Raw genomic sequence first — 18,651 nt, forward strand, 5'->3', positions numbered from 1 at the left:
TTTGGAGGGTCAGAGCGAGGAGCTGAGTGCTTGCTTTGTGCACAGCATTGATGTTGGTTTGTTCTGCCATGCCTGTAGGCTTCCAGAGGGCTTCACACAGCTTCGGAGCTTGGGCCACTTGGCCTTGAATGATGTGTCCCTGCAGAGCCTCCCCAATGACATTGGGAAGTGAGTACGCCACAGTTCCTCGGGCTGGGGAGGAGGGCTGGGGGACACCACACTGCTGTGGAGGGAAGCCCAGCAGGATGTGGAGGGGCAGGGTGTGCCATCCCACTTACAGCTTGCCACTGCACTCAGCATGCCATGGAGCACCTCCAGCTCTGTAAGAAGAATAATGACTCTTCTTAAAGGACCTTTCTAAAAAAGGATCCTTTCCTGGTCCCAGCTGCTGCTGCTCCTCTGATCTGTGGCACAGGCAAGGAGTGCACCCAGGGTCCTCGAATCCTTTCCTTACTTTTGAGTCCCTGTTTGCCCCTTCCCAGCCAGGTGTGGTCTGTCCCATCACGTGGAGGTGGTTGTTGGCTTGGCTGTTAGCAGGTGGCCAAGGCAGAGCCCCTGGGACCTTGCCCGTGGGGTGCAGGGCCTCTCCCCTGGGATTGGGCTTTCTGAGGGCATTGGTCTTCTGGGGCAGACAGTCCTGTGTGTGATGCCACAGTCCTTGTCCTGGGCACGGCGTTGTGTCCCCATCACTGTGCCATCAGCAGTCACCTCCATCAGAAGCCATTGCAGCCCCTCCTGTGCTGTGTCCTCCCTCATCTCCATCCGTGTGCTCACGCACTCCTGCAGGTGACCAGGGTGGTCCCAAGGGAAGGACATGAGCTCTCCTGCTCTCCCTGAAGCCCTGGTCAGTGAACCTGGCTTTCTCCATCCCTTTTCTCTTGCAGTTTGGCAAACCTGGTGACTTTGGAGCTACGTGAGAACCTGCTAAAGACTCTCCCCACGTGAGTGTCTGTCTGGTGGCTTCAGGAGTCTCCTGCTGATTGTTCTTACTGATCCCTCAGGGACTTGCTGTTTCTGTAGCACAGGCTCAAGGCCTTACACAAATTAGCTGCATCTCACTGGACTTCTGTAAATTGGGGTGAGGAGGGAGAGAGGCACAGGGCTGAATGGCAGAGAAGGATGGTCAGGGTCCTTAGCCTCTGTGTCAGGACTGGTTTGGAACCAACAGGGTTCCCCAGGAAAGCTGCTGGAAATGGTGAGAACCATTTTTCCTGGAGTGGTGTAGCAAATGAAGGATTCATCTGGAAAAAGATGGAGAGCTGTCCTGATGTGGGTATAGGGAGAGCTCTGCACAGTGCAGGTGATCCTTTGAAGAGCAGCAGAATATGGCTGAAGATCTGCTTTGCTTCTGAGATCTCTGGTTTCTGGGGTATCCCTTCTGATAGCTCTGGCTGAGGGATGGGTGGGGTAATGGGCTTTGCTGCAGCAGACACAATCAGCCAGCCAGGGAGAAGAGGTAAGGTCTGAAGTGTGCCAGAGCTCAGGGGCAGAGAGGAGTTCCTGCTGGAGGGCCTGGTTGGTGCAGCTGCTGCTGTGTGGGGTAGATAGAGGAGGGAGAACCAAGTAGTCTGTGCCTTAGTCCTGGCTTGGAGCCCATGAGAGCTGCTTATTGAGGTTTGTAATCCACATGAGCTCTGTCAGCCAGATTTCAGCCTGCTGCTTATCCATCCAGTCATCCTTGGATGGATGTTGGAGGGGGTTCTACCTGACTGATCCTCCAGTGGCAGTGTTCTGGGGCCACAAGAACTCCTCAGTTGAATGTGAAACATGCTCAGCTCATGTGAAACATGCAGCTGTGGTCACCTCAGTGCCCTCTTGCTTTTCATGGCAGGTTTTCGGTTTGGCTGCCTGTATTTTCCTCTCACTCCTCTGCTTTATTCAAGAGAGAAGGCAGAGGAGGCATCTGGTGGTTGTGTTCAGGCAAGGTTTGAGCCTCTGAGCAGCCAGGGCTTTAGTCTTTCTTCTGTGGTGGCCACATCTCCTCACTGTGAGGTGTTGCTTTGACTCAGGCACATGTTCTTCCTGTTGGTTATTTTCCTCTGGGACCTGCAGGTACCTGCCAGGCTTTGTCTGTTGTCATTTGTGTCTGCTTGTAGAACTTGTGTGTCACTTTTGGCCTAGAGGACAAGATGCTTCCACAAAGGAGCTGAAAGAGTCTGCAGTGGTCATCTCCCAGGCTTCATGTCTGGTGATGGCATGGTGTAGAAGCACAGTCCAGACTGGCACTGTCACCTTGCCTCTGATGCCAAAGTCACCAGATCTTCCCTGCACAGAAGCTGGCAGCATGAACACCCTCTGAGAACCTGCTTCTCCTTTGCCCCCCGGGTGTTGTTCTAGCCTGAGACAGGTCTTGTAATGCTGTCTCACAACTTCCTTGGTCAGGATGGCACTGAGATGTATGGCTCCAGTTCCATGGAAGTGGACTGACTTCTGTGCTGGGACAATTCCTTGTGAAGAGGAGGAGCTGAGCACCCTCCCTGCTGGGGAAACGGGCAGGGCTGTGAGATGGCATCACAGCAAGAGGCAGCTGCCCCTGTCTGGGGCAGAGGCAGTTGGAGTTGGTGGGGTAGGACAGAGCTGAGGACATGTGAGCACCTGGGCTGTGTAAGAATGGCTGTGTGCTGGTGGTCTGGGGCTGCAGCTGTTGGTACCACCAGGTCGTGATGCATCTGGAACCTCAGGGCACATCCTTGGACCACCATTGTGGACAGGCTTTGGCTCCCCTGAAGGCTTTTTGCAGTGTCTTGTGAGCTTCTTGTCTGTATGTCTTGACGTCCTCCAAGACATCATGCCAGTGTTGTCTTTGCCTTTCTCCTGAGTGGGGAACCTGAGGCTGCTGAGTTTGTCCTTCCTGCCTCTCCCTGCAGCTGTGCTCCCCCTCCTCCCCCAGATATGTGTTGTCCCCTGCTGCCCCACTCCTGTTGTCAGTCTGTGCCCAGGTGCTGATCCCTGGGGGGTTCAGCTGTGGCTTGTCATCTGCCCTGGTTTTGTTCAGGGTCTTTTATGGTGGGAGGGGGAGAAGGCAAATTGATGGGAGTGGGAACTGGGACTGCTGGTGCTACTGAATCAGATCCCCTGGTGTGGGGAAGGTACTGCTGCCCCAAACTGCTTGGCTCAGAGGGGTTGTGGTGAATCTCAGGGTGGCCCCAGCAGCTTGAGGAGTTACTAGAAATGGTTTGATTTGTGAGGTGGATGTCCCAGGTGCTAACCTCTTGTTCTTCTCTCTTGTTTTTCCCTCTCTTCCCCTCTCTGCTCCCTGTCTCTTGCAGCTCGCTCTCCTTCCTTGTCAAGTTAGAGCAGTTGGATCTTGGTGGCAATGACCTGGAAGTACTGGTAGGTGAGGGGTGGTGGGGGAGGGCCTGTGGGTGGCTGGAGGGGTAGAACCCTGGACCTCTGTGGAAACAAGTGGGGTTTTCACCTGAAATGCAAGGAAATGGCCCCACAGGGTGTTTGGGCAGGTTCTGATCTGCCACCATGGCCTAGTCATTGTTCCCAGCTTGATGTTCTCTCCATGTGTTAGCCCTTGTGTCTTGCTTCCTGCTATCCTCAGGCACACCTTGCACTGCTCTGTCCAAGCACTTTTGCTCTGGGATGTCCATTGCTGTCTGGCTGCTTCAGAACCTTCCTTTTAGGGACTCTGGAGCTTCCTTTCTCTTCTGTGCTGCTCTGCCCTGAGCTGCTGTTCCTCACCCCTGGGACAGCTTTCTGCCTTTCCCATATAGTTTCTCTGCTGCAGTGTGGGAGCTTTCCATGTTCTCCTGGCAGTGCAGTCACCCAGTGTGGGGTGTGTCCCCTTGGAGGTGTGCCCAATGCCAGCCTCGAGATCCTGCTTGGCTGGGCACTCAGGGGCATCCCGTGAGACTCTGATTCTGCAGCTGTGGGTGAAGCTGTCACTGCTCTTCATGTCCTGTCGTGCTCTTCAGCAGAACCCCTCTAACCTGGGAGGCAGAGGAGCCTGTGCATCTTGCTGTGCAGGAGGGTGCAGCATCCCTGGGGGAACAGCTGTCTGATACCCACCAGGAGCGTGAGCTCCAGAGCCTCCTCGGAGTGTGTGGGGTCTCTGGAGTGATGTGATGAACAGGTTGGGTTGGCCACTGTTCCCCAAATGTCTGTGCTTGTGTCTGAGGAGGAGGGGAACATCTCATTCCCTCAGGAAGGCAGGGATTTCCAAACCCCAGTTTCGTTCTTGTCCTGCCTGCTCCCAGACAGTCCCTGCTGCTGTCCCCCATGGTCCCTACTGGACTTTGTGCAGAGATCTCCAGATGTGTGCTGCTGGATTGTGGCACACCAGAGAGGAGCTCCCTGAACCGTTTGGTGGCTGGCTCCAGGAGGCGTGGGAGCTGCAGCAGGGGCTGTGTTTGGAGAGGCCTGGTGTGACCTGTGGCCTGCTAGAGCAGGTGCTGTCACTGTCCTGCTCTCTTGCAGCCGGACACCCTGGGAGCGCTGCCCAACCTGCGCGAGCTCTGGCTGGACCGGAACCAGCTCTCGGCCCTGCCCCTGGTGAGTGCCCCTGCAGGGCCCTGGCTTCTCCTTCGCCCCCTCCTCAGCTGCTGCAGTGTCTCCTCTCTGACCCTAGGAGCTGGGCAACCTCCGCCGCCTGGTGTGCCTGGATGTGTCGGAGAACAAGCTGGAGCAGCTGCCCAATGAGATCAGTGGGCTGGTGGCACTGACGGACCTGCTGCTGTCCCAGAACCTGCTGGAGTGCATCCCAGATGGGATTGGTGAGTGCTGTGGGAAGGGGGAGCAAGGCAGGACTTCAGGGCAGTGCTCCTGGCAGGGGAGCTTCAGGTAAAGGGGATTGTGACAGGGGATTGGGGCTTTGTGGACACGGTCACAGCAGCTGAGTGCAGAAGCAGTAGGTGATCCTGGTGAGCAGAGCTGTACAGGACAAGTTCAGGTTCTTGATCTGCATTGTGCATGGGTGAAACCTGTGGACAAGCCTGGAGGGAACAAAGGCAGTGCCTGCATTACAGAATCACAGAATGTTAGAGGTTGGAAGGCACCTCCGGAGACCATGGAGTCCAACCCCCTGCCAAAGCAGGATCACCTAGGCAGGCTGCACAGGAACATATCCAGATGGGTCTTGAAAGTCTCCAGGGAAGGAGACTCTACAACCTCTGTGGGCGCCACCTGTTCCAGGGCTCTATCACCCTCACCATAAAGAATTGACTCCTCACGTTGAGGTGGAACCTCCTGTGTTCCAGCTTTCATCTGTTGTTCCTTGTCCCATCACTGGGCACCACCAAAAAGAGCCTGGAATCTTCATCTTGACACCCACCCTTCAGATACTTGTAGAGGTTGATAAGATCTCCTCTCAGCCTTCTCTTCTTGGCCATGTGAACATAAAGCGGCATCATAATCTTGGTGGCACAGTTCATACCTCGCTTCTTGTCCTGGCCAGGTCAGCTGAAGCAGCTCTCCATCCTCAAGGTGGACCAGAACCGGCTGACAGAGGTGACAGAGTCAATTGGGGACTGTGAGAACCTGTCAGAGCTCATCCTGACGGAGAACATGCTGACGGTAGGTGTCCCAGCAGCCGCCTGCCTCTCCTCTGCTGTTCCTTAGCCACATGTCAGGGACCTTTTCCCACCTTCTGGTCTCTGAGCCAGATCCATGAGCGTGCTCCAGCTGCTCTGATCGCAGTTCCACTGAGCTCACAGGCTCTGGAGAAGACCCTGGTGGAATTTGCCAGAGTGGTGGCCCTGGAGGAGCCGGGGTGCTGGCCCTGGGAGATCAAGTCCTGAAGCCCATGCAGCCTGGGGGAAACAGGGCTCCATCAGAAGCTGCATTTGGCAGGAGGCCATGGAGGCTGCTCTGAAATGGCTGCTGCAGACTGCTCATGATTTGATTGTCAAAACACAAGTGCTGGGAATAGGCAGATGAGCAGGAGAAGAATCTTGGCCATTGTGTTCTGAGTGCTGGGCTGAGGTGAGGAGCTGGCATCTCACAGCCTGTGAGCCTGTGGAGGATCTGTCCCAGAGCTGTGGTGAGAGCTTCAGGAGAATGTCTGTTAGGCCTGAAAGCAGCTCTCCTGGACAGAGCTTTTTGCCTTTTTACCTTTATTCTGCCACTCTTCTCCTTTGCAACCCCTGCATCTCCTCCTCCCCAGGCCCTGCCAAAGTCCCTGGGCAAGCTGGGCAAGCTGACCAACCTCAACGTGGACCGGAACCGTCTGACGTCGCTGCCGGCGGAGATCGGCGGCTGTGCCAACCTCAACGTGCTGTCCCTGCGCGACAACCGCCTGGCCCTGCTGCCCCCGGAGCTGGCCAACACCACCGAGCTCCACGTCCTGGACGTGGCTGGGAACAGGTCAGCAGCACAAGGGTGGGGAGGGGCTGCTGTGAGGAGTGAGCAGTGAGCTGGGCCCTGCTGTGCTTTGGGAGCTGCTGGCTGCCAGTGGCCTGGCTCTGCCTGCTCAGGGCTCTCTCTCTCAGGCGTTGCTGACAGAGCCATTCCTCCACGTTGCTGCACGCAGGGCAGAGCTGACACAGGCGTGTGGGGGCATTTTGCCACGTGGGAAGTAAAGGCCAAGAGAAAGCCTGGTCCAATCTCTTGCCTTCCTTTAGATTTTGTAGCCTTGTGCCATCGGTCTCAGGTGGCTGGTGGTTAAGCCATGCTCATGGTGTGCACAGCTCCATGAATCTGAAGGATCTGTGCTCTCTTCTGGGAGGCTACAGATTTTATCTGGAGGATTTTGGTAGCAGTTGACTGGAGCTGCTCTCTGGAACAGTCTCTTGAGTACTGGTCTATGAAGGACTCATTTTTCTGTCTTTAGACTCCTCTTCAAAGTCGTCCTTTTTCACATGGCTGATGGGAGTTGTTGTTGAAAGCTGATGGGGGTGAGGGTGGGTTACTGAAGTCCAGGCTGTGTCAGACCATATGGATGCAGCATGGGTGAGAGGGGGGTACTGCAGTGGCTTGGCTCTCTCCCTCTGCAGTGAGGTTAGGCAGCCTGGGGCTGAGCTGAAGTCACTTTGTTGCCAGGTGAGTTTCACATCAGATCTTTACTTTTGCAGGCTGCAGAACCTGCCCTTTGCTTTGACAAACCTGAACCTGAAGGCCCTGTGGTTGGCAGAAAACCAGTCCCAGCCCATGCTGAAATTCCAGACTGAGGATGATGAGAAGACAGGAGAAAAAGTTCTGACTTGTTACCTGCTCCCTCAGCAGCCCTCTCCCAGCCTAGGTAAGAGCCTGCACTGGGAGTGCTGGGCAGCACCATGTCTTCTGCAGAGCGCTGCAGGATGGAGCCTTGGTCCTTCCCCTGCCCTTGGCTGGACTTGTAGTGGTCACTCAGACCCCAGCTCTGGAGTGGCTGGGGGCAGCTTGCCAAGGCAGATATTAAAACTGAAATTGCTTCTCTGCTGGGTGGTAGAGGAGCTGCAGCCCAGTCCTCAGCGTTCTGCTTTGCTCTCTTGGCTGAGTAGTTCATTGTAAGGTTTGCTTCCTGTCCTGATGATGCTCCTGTGTCAATATTTTCAATCAGTGCCTTCATCTCATCCTTAGTTCTTGGGTAAAGAGTGCTAGATTTAAACTATTCAGGTCCTCCTGTAGAGGCTGCTATAGATCTAGTGGGAGATGTCCCAGTGGTGACAAGATGTGCAGGCTGCATCCTTTGTCCTCAGGGCCTCTGTCGTTTGATGCCAGAAGTGCCCTGGTGGGTGGAGAGTTGTCTCTCATCCAAGCCTTACAGCCCTGATTGTGCTGAAAGCAGCTCCCACTGTGTCACCTTTCTCCCCAGAGAACCTTCTGCAGAACAGTGTGGATGAGAGTTGGACAGACACAAACTTAAACAGAGTCAGTGTCATTCAGTTCCTGGATGAACCCAAAGGAGATGATGAAGAGGAGTCTGGAGCTGAGAGAAGGGTAAGAAGAAGAGTCCCAGGAGGCTTGTTGGCTTCCTTTGGAAACACAGGAAAAACCTTAAGGTTGTGCAGGTGGGGAGCTGTTGTGGTGTCCATGCTCTACCCTGTCACACTGCTGCAGACCTGTGCTGCACTTCTGCAGGCTGAAGGGCGTTTGGTGCCCTCAGGAGACAAGCAAGTCTGGAAGCCTTCCCATGGGAGTTGAGCTGTGACTGCTGAGCTGTCATCTGGGGAGTCCAAAGATCCCAACAGTTGGGATCACCTTTAGGACTGGGCTTTGGCTGGGGAAGATCTGCCCAGCTAAGCTGGAGCCAGGCATTCCCCACTACCCCCTGCATGGAGCCAATCACCAGCCCCTGCTGTGGAGTGTCCTGTTACTGGGGCAGCTGAGCACCGTGGATGGCCTCAAACCCTGTGGAAGATCATTTTTGCTTTGGCAGATCAAAGAGCAGGGTTTAAGTTTGTTTGCAGCGAGTACTCTTGGAGTCAGTCACCTGCAGGGTTTGTTTGCTTTTTATTCTCTTGTGGAGAGAGACCTGAATCTTCTAAACCCTGTCCCTGCAGTGTGGGTGTCCCTGCTGCTGGAGGTGCTGGCTGTCTGGAGTGGTTTTAACATTGTTAGTAACTTCAGAAGAGTTTTGATTATCTCTTAGCTGGGATGGCGCTTCACAAGTTCAGGTGGCACAGGAGCTTGTCAGGCATGTTCAGCAGCACTGGAGGGATGGAGAAGATACTCACCTGTGTGGCCCTCAGAGATTTCTGTGCTGACAGCTCCACATTTCCTAAGCCTGAAGCACAACTGGATATTTCCCATCCCTAGAGTTCCTCCCAGTCCCTCTGTCAGATGCGGAGAGCAGGATAATGGCTGAGAGAGCTCCGAGCAGGGGTCTCTGCCTCCCTTTCCTCTCCCCAGCTGCAGTGGAAAGACCCAGATCACGTCCTTCAGCCTGACATTTGGGTCATGCCCAGCTGGGGCCCTGCACTCTGATACAAAAGGTACCATCCTGAGAGCTCTGACTGCTGCATCTGCTGCTCTCTGCAGGGCTTGCAGCGCAGGGCAACTCCTCACCCCAGTGAGCTGAAGGTGATGAAGAAGGTGATTGAAGTTCGGCGCAGCGAGGCGCATGCCGCCAAGGCTGACCCCGACCTGGCCTCTCCTACCTCGGACCTGAGGAACGGGGTAACCACAGAGAGCATGAGCAGGGGCTGGTGGGGGGTACTGGGAGAAGGATGGCAGAAAGAACTGACTTTTGGGAAGGACTGGAAGGGGCTGACTTGGATCGCCTGGATTCCAGGGGTTGGAATCTGCCTTGCGGTGTCAGCTGGGGCCACTGAGGCAGAGCAAAGAGATGTAAGCAGGAGACAGCAGGAGGGGAATTGTGTGCACTGGTCTCACTTTGTCATAAGACAGAGAGAGGGGAAGGCTCTGGTGTTCCTAGTACAGAATGATGGGAACAGAGTGCTCAGAGGAGGCATCTTGCTGCCCAGGTGTGATAGCACCAAAACAGAGGTGGTGGGACAGGGATGGTGTGGTGGGTTGAAATTGCCCCCAAAATAAAATTGCCAGACTAGCTCAGTTGGAAAGCAAATGAAGCTGTATTTGCAAGCAAAACTATAATCTAGAAGTATGAAATGCAATGAATATGTACAAAATATACAATATTTACATGTATCTACAATTTGTAAACAACACAAGAAACCCCCCACCCCCACCCCCCCCAGACAAAACCAGGGGCTACCAACAGCTTCCCCCTCTTCCTCCTGGGACAAGGGAGAAAGAAAGAGGAGAGAGGCAGAGAGTAGCTTGTTAGTACTTGGCCACAAGAAGAATGCAGCCAAAGTCAGCACCAGCCAAGCCAAAGCACCCAGCTAGTATCTGCTAGAGCGAAGAGCTGAGAAAGAAGAGTTAGTTTATACAACTAACTTTATGTTAGTTATCAGACCAATTGGATTATTTTCCCTTTTACATCCAATGATAATTTATTTGCACTCTGACACTTTTCTACTCAATCTGTGGAAAATTCTCCTGGGCACAGCCTGAAACTGCCACAGGTGGCCCATGGTGAGATGCAGCAGGCTTGGCAGGGAAAGCTGCTTCTGTTGGTAGTGGATCACAGCCCAGCTTGCAGCAGGCACGCTGCATTGCTCTGCCTGCTGCTTTGGTGTCCATCTTGATCTGAAATCCTCTCCTCAGGAGAAGAGGCTGAGCGCCACGTCGCAGCGCAGCGAGGACTCCCACCTGTCCAACAGCACAGCCTCCGCTGACCACAGGGGCGAGGAGCAGGCAGACAGGGGCTGGCCCAACGGGCAGCTGCCTGAGGTGCCCGAGCTGGACAAGGAGGCGAAGCCCAGAGCCGAAGAGGAGCGTAAGGAAGCTGCTGACCAAGAGGAGGAGGATGTGGAAGTGGAATACAATGAGGTAGGAGCCTAGGAACAGCAGCGAGGTTGGCATAAAAAGTGAAAGGACTTGAGGTTTTCCAAGAAGATGGGTGAGCAGAGTGGGATTTGGGCGTCGCTGCTGGCAGAGCACAGGCTGTGGAGGCCAAGTGCAAGTAGAGGTGGAGGGGCAGCCTGTGGGAGGCCAGGGAGGGCAGTGTGGAGACCAGATGGGGGCTGTGGGAAGATGGAGTTCACGTGTTGGAGTGCCCTCAGTCCCTGGAGCTGCCAGAAGATGTCAAGGTGAAGGATGTGAGGTGGGGAAAGGCAAAGGTGGTGGCGTTTGGTCTTTTGTCTCAGACAAAAGCAGCGGTGCTGGCTCTGCCTGTGTGGGTGGGGGGACAGCAGGGGTCTGCACTGCTGCTGCCTGAGGTTCACAGCTCTCTGGGGCCTTGCCCCTGCAGCCCACTGTGCACTTTGCTGAGGACACGCTGATACGGAGCGAGGATGAGGATGAGGATGAAGAGCGGCCGTTCCCGGTGGAGAAGCAGAGGCTGATCCGCAAGGACACGCCCCACTACAAGAAACACTTCAAGATAACCAAGCTGCCCAAGCCAGAGGCAGTGGTGGCACTTCTGCAGGGGTTGAACAGTGATGGTGTCCCCAAAGAGGAAGAGGAGTTGGGAGGCTGCAATAACAACACAGAGGCTGAGGATCAGGAGGAAGCATGGGATGAGGATGACAGAAAGAATGGAGCTCTATCTGCTCAGCCATCAGTGAAGGTAAGGTCTTGTGGGGAGGGGGCACAGTCAGAGGGGTGCCAGACTTCCCTTCTGCTGCTTTGAGCTACCTACCAGCTCAAAGGTACCCATGGAAACGTTGGCAGGAGGCTCCAGCACTTCAGGAGAGATGTGCTGAGAGTGGGAGAGCTGCTGTTGGTTCTGGGGCTCATGTGGCTGTCCAAGAGCTGTGCCATGCTGCCTGTGTCTCGACTCCTTGTGCCGTACCTAGGTTCCTGCACCCTTCCCGCTGTGTGTGATGTGTCTGGTGCTGCAGGAGCAGCTGCTTTGTCCCACCACCCACAGGTTCTTCCATTCTTTCCAGTCACCTCTGTGCTTGCTGGTTGTTGTACCTCCTTTGCACAGGATGAGCTTTGGATGGATCTCACCTCAGGCTTACCTTCAGGCTGCTCACATTGACCTTTATGCTTCTGGAGAGGAGTGGGCAGTGAGAGCAGACAGGAGGGAGCCCTTCCCCTTGCTCCTACCCCCATGCCCCAGATGTACTCCCATTTAGGGAACCCATACTTTGCAGCTTTGCCATCCCCATGAGGCCATCATGGACCTTTCTGCTTGTGCTGGAGCCTAGTGAGATAGGAGGTCCTGGGCTCTACTTAGCTAAACCACCACAGTTTGGTCTGCAACATGTAGAAATTCTTGCTTGAGGAAGATTCTCACAGTAGAGTAGGAAAGCACTGGTGAGGGAGACACTGTATGAGACACCAGTTGATAGTGGAGTTGTGTGATGGCTTTGGGCAGTGCCCTCTCCCCTGAAGCTTTAGTCAGGAGCTCAAAGCTGAGGACACGTTGGCAAACCCTGTGAAGTCTGCACAGGTCTTGAGACCACAGGCTTGGTGGCTGCCAGACACCTTTGCTGCTGTCTGAGCCTCCTGCCTGGAAAATGGCAGTTTCTTCCTTCTGGGCTGGTTGCCTCCTGAGCTGTCCTCAGAAGCGGAATGTGGGGAGCAGTGGCCCTGTCCAGAGGAGCTTCCATTAAGGTGCTGCACGCATGTTGAAGGAGGGTGCAGGGCACGCCATGCAGGAGCCCCAGTCCTTAAACCAGGAGGTCTTGCAGCGACATTTTGTTTTCAGGGAAAATTCCAAGGGCCCCTGCCTTTGGAAAGAGGGTCCCTAGGTCCTTGGGAGGCTGTCCTGTTCCACCAGAGGCTCTTTCTTCACAGGAGGGACCAGCGTGGTTGGATCTGGGACCGCTTCACTCCTGTGCAGCAGCTGGGTGGCACCAGCGACCCTTTGGGCTCTCCTCCTGTGTTTTCAATCCTTCCTTCTTCACTGAGGGACTCGGTGCAGAGGGGTGACCTCAGCTAATAGCGTCCAGCTTGTGAGCCTGGTGACCACAGCCCCGCGGTGCCAGCGCGGAGCCAAGGTGTTCCCGAGGATGGGCTGCGGCTGGCCGGGCGCCGGCACCCTGCAGGCTGTGCCCCGGCAGCTGCCCTGTCGCCGGCCCCGGGGAAGGTGGTGGCCAGGAGTGGTGTGAGGGGGTCTGCTCTGGTGCTGTGCCCTGTCAGTGGTGTGTGTTGGGTGGTGGTGGTCGTGGTGGTGGGTTTGGTTTATGCTCCACTAATCCGCATGCCTCTTTGCTGGTTCCTGTCCTAACAGGGGGTGTCGTTTGATCAAGCCAATAATCTGCTGATTGAACCTGCTCGCATTGAGGAGGAAGAGGTCTGTACCACTCCTGTTCTCTGCCAAAATCATGCCCTCTGCTTGATTTGCTTCCCAGGCTCTCCCCTCATTGTAAGGGAAACTGATCTCTCTGGGTCAAGTGGCTTCTGAACCTGACTGATCACAGACACCCAGTGATTGTTTCCTCCTCTGCTTTCACCTCCTTTCCCTGCTCTTCCATCCCTGAGGTGAGAATGGCTGCTGCAGACCAGGAGTGAGAGGAAAGGAATGTGAGAGCCCAAAGGGGCCAAGGTGGAAAGGTCAGGTTCTGTTTGCTGTGCATTGAGAAAAGAGAGGGTGAAGGAAAATAAATGCCTGCTTCTGGGAGTGGGAGGCAACCCTGAAGGAGCAGAGGCCTCAGGAACCTGCTGGGTACTGTGTGTGACACTTTGGGAGAGGGAGGAGGATCCAGCTCAGGACATGGTGCCATGGCCTGAGAAGGATGGACTGGACCTAATCTCTCACGTCTTCACGTCCAGCACTTTGGGATGGCAGAATGGGGCAGGTGGCACTGGAGGGGGTGTCAGAAGGTGGCAGGTGCCACCAGAGGATCTGTAAAGCTCCTGGACACGTGGTGTTCAGTACCCAGGTTTAAGGTCCTGTATCTCACTGCGTTGGCTCATCCTCTGACTATGATCCACTTCCTGAGGCTGTGTTCCCCAGGAATGCTTGGGAGCAGGGTGGTGCTGCACTGAGGCAGGAGCTGTTGTCAGTGCTGATGGCTCCTGAAGGAGGCTTTCTCCTGTAGGACACAGGATGGTGCCAGTCCCATGTATGGTCTGAGTGCTGGCCTGCTTGTCTCTGTGAGCTGGGCTCTTTGCTGCTCCCTCATCAGGGTTTCCTTCTTGGCTTTGGAATAAGACTGTGGAAGGGAGGTGGCAAATCCTTTCCACTCCAGGAGAATGTGAGCTGGGTCAGATGTGGTCCACTGCTAGGTTTGTCCATCCTAGCTCTAGATCACTGACAAGTATTTCTTGCTTTTCTCTTTTGCCTTTGCTCTTCTGTCACTCCAAGGTAAAGCTGTAGCCAGGGCTTCCTGATCCCTCACTAGGGAAATGGCTGCTTTTGATCCTTCTTTCTAGCTCCTTCTCTCCTTCTTGCACCCTGAGGTGCAGTGGCCTAGGAAACCTCAGCCTTGTGTCAGCCTGCCTCTTCCATGGCTCCTGTCTGAGCACCACCTGCCTCTGGTGGAAGTGCCTGGAGCTTCTCTGGTGACTGGAATGAGTGGCTGGTTAGAGGCTCCAGTTTGCTCTGCTGTCCCTGCAGTGCAGATCTGTCCCTCAGTGTGAGGAGCAGTGTGGTAGTGCAGCTCCTGAGGACAAGCATACAGGAGATTCACCAGATGGGTGGTGGTAGCTGAGGTCACCCCAGAGCACACCAGCTTTGGGAAGCAGTGAACTGTCCTCCAGCTTTGGGGGAGTGCTCAGCTCAGTGGATGGTTGCTGGGTTCTCCAGTCAGTTGATACTCTGCTGTGTTGGTGGATTCATGCTGGGCACCTAGCAGGGCTGCAGCTCCTGTGGAGAATTGTCTCCAGAAACATCAGTGGAACCAAACAGTGGGGCTGGGGTTGAGAGTGCCATCAGTGAGAGCTGAACTGGGGCACTGGGCAGCTGGGACACACTGGTGCTGGAGCTGTGTCCCTGCCACCTTTCCTAGCACGTGGGCTGTGGGAAGCACCTGCCTCAGTGCACAGGTGGAGGACAGCAGGAGAACTATCCAGGGGCTTAGAGGCTTCCTAGCACCTGAGTAGAGAATTAGCTTGGGAAGTGACCCATCCCAGGAAGAACATCTGCCTGCTCTTCAGGGGTAATTTCAGGTCCTTGAGAAGAGGCTGTGACAGCTGAAGCAATGGGCTGATGGAACTGAGTGAGAACATCGTGATGTGGAGAGCCTGGAGCCCCTTGAGCAGCACAGTTGAAGTTCCTCATGCTGTCACATTCCTTGTATAACTTCATGCAGCTCCTGGAGAGAAGGAGCTGCTGATTGTGTGTTCCTCAAGCCTAAACTGTAGTACTGAGCCAAAGAAAAACCTTGGAGACATCTGCCTAGCTTCTGCCAGCATCTCAGGGGGTGGGGAGCCTGGTGCTGATACTGCCAGAGCTCCTTCAGCTGCTGGTGCCAGTGGGAGTCTGCTGTAGTGTAAGACATCATCTGTTGGAGTGCATGATGTCTGCTCCTGGAGACCTGGCTTCCACTGCTGGCTGTTCCCTGTTCTGTCTCCCCCTTCCCTGCAGAAGTGGCTGTGTCAGGGTGGTAGGCAGGCTTTAGGAGGAGAGAAGAAACATGTTGAGCTGCTCTTTGAAGGCACAATGTTACACCTGAAGTCTTTTTTCAGGTAATTTTGGAAGAAATAGTCCAGAAAGAGTTGCCAAGCAGGGTGAGGGCCACAGTGGAAGGAGGGTCCCACACTCTGAGTGACCTGTCTGCAGTAATGGCTGGAGTCCTCCCGTGGTTGCCCAGGCTTAGCCATCTTCTCAAGGTGGGGCTCTGCACTGGCAAGGCTTGTGCTGGCTGAGGAGCATCAAAGGCTTTTGCTTCTGCATGGTGCTTTCTCCCAGCTGCACTGGGTGTGCTGCTGAGTCTTCTCCCTAAGAAGTGAGGCTGAGCTTGGATGTTCAAGGCTCTTTGACTTCCTTGCATGAAGTGGAAAAGATCCTGCCAGCTGCCTTTGCTCAGATGCCTGTCCTGTCCTCTGGAGTCAGAGCCAGTCACATCTTCTCTACCAAGGAGCCTTCTCCTGTGGAAGTTGCTCAGAAGCAGAACTGTTGGTGTTTGATGGCTTCATGCATGGCACCACCCTTAATGCTGGCCACAGACAGCTGGGTCCTGAAGCCCCCCTGTTAAGGGGTTCAGCTTTGGAAGGCCTCTCCTGCTGACTGGGTGCCATGGGGATGTCCTGTGTCACAAGCAGTCCTGCTCATCTCTGTGAGGCTGCCACAGCACTGCCTTCACATGTGGCCCTCTGTGCTGTGGTGCTCTCTGGGTGAGACCACAAGCCTGGCAGGACCTTCTCAGGCTTAGAATTCTTACCTAGCAAATTCACCTGTCCCACAAGGTGACCTGAACATTCTAGACCCTGAAGAGATGAGTGAACCTCTCCTGTATAATGTCACCTGTGTTTGCTCAGCTGCCTTGGCTAGAAGATACCTTCTGAGAGGGGAGAGTCCTTCCCATGTTAGCAGACCCACAATGCTGGGACTTCTCTCCTTACACGATGGAAGCTCCTGTGAGCAAGGCAGACGGTGCCATGCTTGCTGTTAGAACTTGTCTGCTTTCTATTCATTGCCACAGGAATGTCTTTATGACCTCTTCCCACTGGGTTGGAGGGCCCTGATGTTCTTGTGCTGTGACCCCTCAGCAGCTGGCAGACAGGGCTTGGAGTCTCTCCCCTTGTACAACTTCAGGTTCAGATCTGCAAGGCATAGTTTAAGTTCCATTCACCTACAGAGTGAGGAGGGGGCTGGTGTGGTTGCTGCTGGTTCATCTTCATTCATCACTGTGGCAGCTCCTGATTTGGTCTGAACTGGAGCTGTCTGGAGGAACAGGGAGCAAACTGTGGAGTGACTCCTGACACAAATGCAGAACTGTCTGCAGAGTTTCCTTCTCCTGCTCTAATCGCAGAATCATTTAGGCTGGAAAAGACCTTTCAGATCAGAGAGTCCAACCACTAACACTACCACGTACACCACCCAACCCTGTCCCTCAGCACCACATGTACATATCTTTTAAACCCCTTCAGTGATGGGGACTCCACCACTGGCCTGGGCAGCCTTCTTTCAGGGCTTGACAACCCTTTTGGGGCAGAACTTGTTCCTCATGGTCAACCTAAACCTCCCCTGGGGAAACTTGAGGCTGTTTCCTCTTGTCCTGTCACTTCTTCCTTGAGAGAAGAGACCAACTCCACTGGCTCCAACCTCCTTTCTGGGAGCTGCAGAGAGCCAAAAGGTCTCCCCTCTCTTCAGGATTAACAACCCCAGATTCCTGAGCCACTTTTCACAGGATTTGTTTCCTGGACCCTTCTCCAGCTTTGAGAGCCTTCTGCTGTCAGAGTGGGGCCTGGCCACCCGGTGTGCAGATAGAGCAGATAGCAGCAAGGGGAGAGGGCTTAGCAGACAGGAGCTGCCATGTCTGTACAAAACACTCCCCTGCCATCCTGATTTTTAGTCAGATCCAAGCTCCAGCTTGGATCTGGGAAGTGAGACAAGGCAATACTGGGAAAGGTTGGCATTCCTGGAGCAGGCTTTAGTCAGTGCTCTGCTCAGTTCAGGAGCCACCAGCTCCATTCACAGTGGAGGTGACAGATTATTTGGAATGAATCCTGGAATAAAGTCTCCTACTACCACTGGCACCCGGACACTCCCTAAGTCAAAGGTTTCCTCTTTTACTCAATGTGTATGCACACATTCAGCTTCATCCTACTTGGAGAAACCAAAAGCTTCTCCAGGATTCCACTTCTTGAATGATTAAAAACCCTGACGTTCAAGCAGAAGTTGTGTTTGATTTGATGTTTTCTTTGTGCTTTGTCTTGGAAATTCTCTGTCCTTCTGTTGACCCTTTGCTTGTCCTTGCTACGTGGTTATGGACATCAATCACAACTCCTTCCAGCCTTTGTTTTGCCACATTAAAAAAAGAAAATTCTTCTGGTGCTCTCTTGTGAGATAGATTTGTCCCTGCCTTTCTTGTTGCCTCTTCACTCCTTTGTGCCACCTGAATTTGGATTTGAGTGGTTAACATGACAGTTTGTTCAGGTTTTAGGTCACTAAACTCTTCCACTTCACTCATGGTAGTTTCTCTTCACAGATGGAATTTTCCTGGCCACCTAACATTTGTTTTTGCATCATCAAGGTCCTCATTGAGTTTTGTCCTCCAGACTGTGGGTGTACATAAAGATGTCTCTGCTTCTGTGTTTTCAAATGGGTAATGCCAGGTTTACTGCAAGAATGTTTCATTGTCACCTTGGACAAATGCTGTCCCCTTGTGCTGTCTGCCTTTAGCAGCACACAGCTGAAACAGGTTTTAGAGAGATGAAGATTTTCCAGTCCTGTCAGTCTTGTAATTGTGCATTAAATCATAGAATGGTTTGGATTGGAAGGTCTAGTCCAACCCTACTGCAGTCAGCAGGGACATCCTCAACTAGATCAGGTTGCCCAGGGCCCCCTTGAGCCTGACCTTGAACATCTCCAAGGGTGGGACGTCAACTCCCTCCCTGGGCAACCTGTTGCAGTGTTCCACCACCCTCATGATAAAGAACTTGTCCTTAACATCCAATCTAAATCTCCTCTAATGTCAAACCATTGTCCCTCATCCTATTCCTACAGGCCTTTAGAAGCAGTCCCTCTGCAGCCTCCTTGTAGTCCCCTTCAGGTACTGGCAGGCTGCTGTTAGGTCTCCCTGGAGCCTTCTCCAGGCTGAACAAGCCCAGCTCCCTCAGCCTGTCTTCATAGCAGAGGTGCTCCAGCCCCCTGATTGTTTTCATGGCTATCTGGACCCACTCCATCAGGTCCATGTCCTTCCTGTGTTGAGGGTACCAGAGCTGGACTCAGTATTCCAGGTGAGGTCTCACCAGAGCAAAGCAAAGTGGTGGAATCACCTCTCTCCATCTGTGGCCATGCTGCTTTTGATGCAGCTCAGGATGTGTCTGACCTTGTAGTCTGCAGATGCACACTGTTGAAATGGACCTTTAGAGCAGTAAGAAAAGACTGGGCTGAGAGGAGCCTCTGGGTGAAATTTTGTAGTCAGAAGGATGCAAAATGAGTGCCTGCAGCAGTGATTTTATCACCCAGAATCGATAGGAACATAAATTCTTTACTGCTGAAGGGAGAAAGAAATGCAGTGTGATTGTGCCACTTATTCCAGCTGAACCCACAGGACTTCCATGTCCAGGATTTTGTCCCATTTCCAGCTCTAGGAATGGTTTGAGTCTTTGTAGCTTTGTCCAAAGCTCGTTTTGTTT

General features: G+C 53.9%; 1 protein-coding gene across 2 annotated transcripts in view; it reads left to right on the forward strand.

The window, feature by feature from the left end:
• The window catches only part of SCRIB (scribble planar cell polarity protein), a 90,406-nt gene that overhangs the window by 23,493 nt on the left and 48,262 nt on the right, over positions 1–18,651 (forward strand). For both annotated transcript variants that reach the window (XM_054385622.1, XM_054385621.1), the window contains exons 4-16: positions 79–168; positions 885–941; positions 3,270–3,333; positions 4,426–4,500; positions 4,577–4,721; positions 5,402–5,520; positions 6,110–6,309; positions 7,017–7,183; positions 7,739–7,863; positions 8,905–9,042; positions 10,057–10,281; positions 10,703–11,020; positions 12,635–12,697. In XM_054385622.1, coding sequence (XP_054241597.1) covers positions 79–168; positions 885–941; positions 3,270–3,333; positions 4,426–4,500; positions 4,577–4,721; positions 5,402–5,520; positions 6,110–6,309; positions 7,017–7,183; positions 7,739–7,863; positions 8,905–9,042; positions 10,057–10,281; positions 10,703–11,020; positions 12,635–12,697 — 1,786 coding nt within the window. The remainder of the gene's footprint in view (positions 1–78; positions 169–884; positions 942–3,269; positions 3,334–4,425; positions 4,501–4,576; positions 4,722–5,401; positions 5,521–6,109; positions 6,310–7,016; positions 7,184–7,738; positions 7,864–8,904; positions 9,043–10,056; positions 10,282–10,702; positions 11,021–12,634; positions 12,698–18,651) is intronic.

Source organism: Indicator indicator, chromosome 12 (assembly GCF_027791375.1).
Source record: "Indicator indicator isolate 239-I01 chromosome 12, UM_Iind_1.1, whole genome shotgun sequence".
NCBI classification, from domain to species: Eukaryota; Metazoa; Chordata; class Aves; order Piciformes; family Indicatoridae; genus Indicator; species Indicator indicator.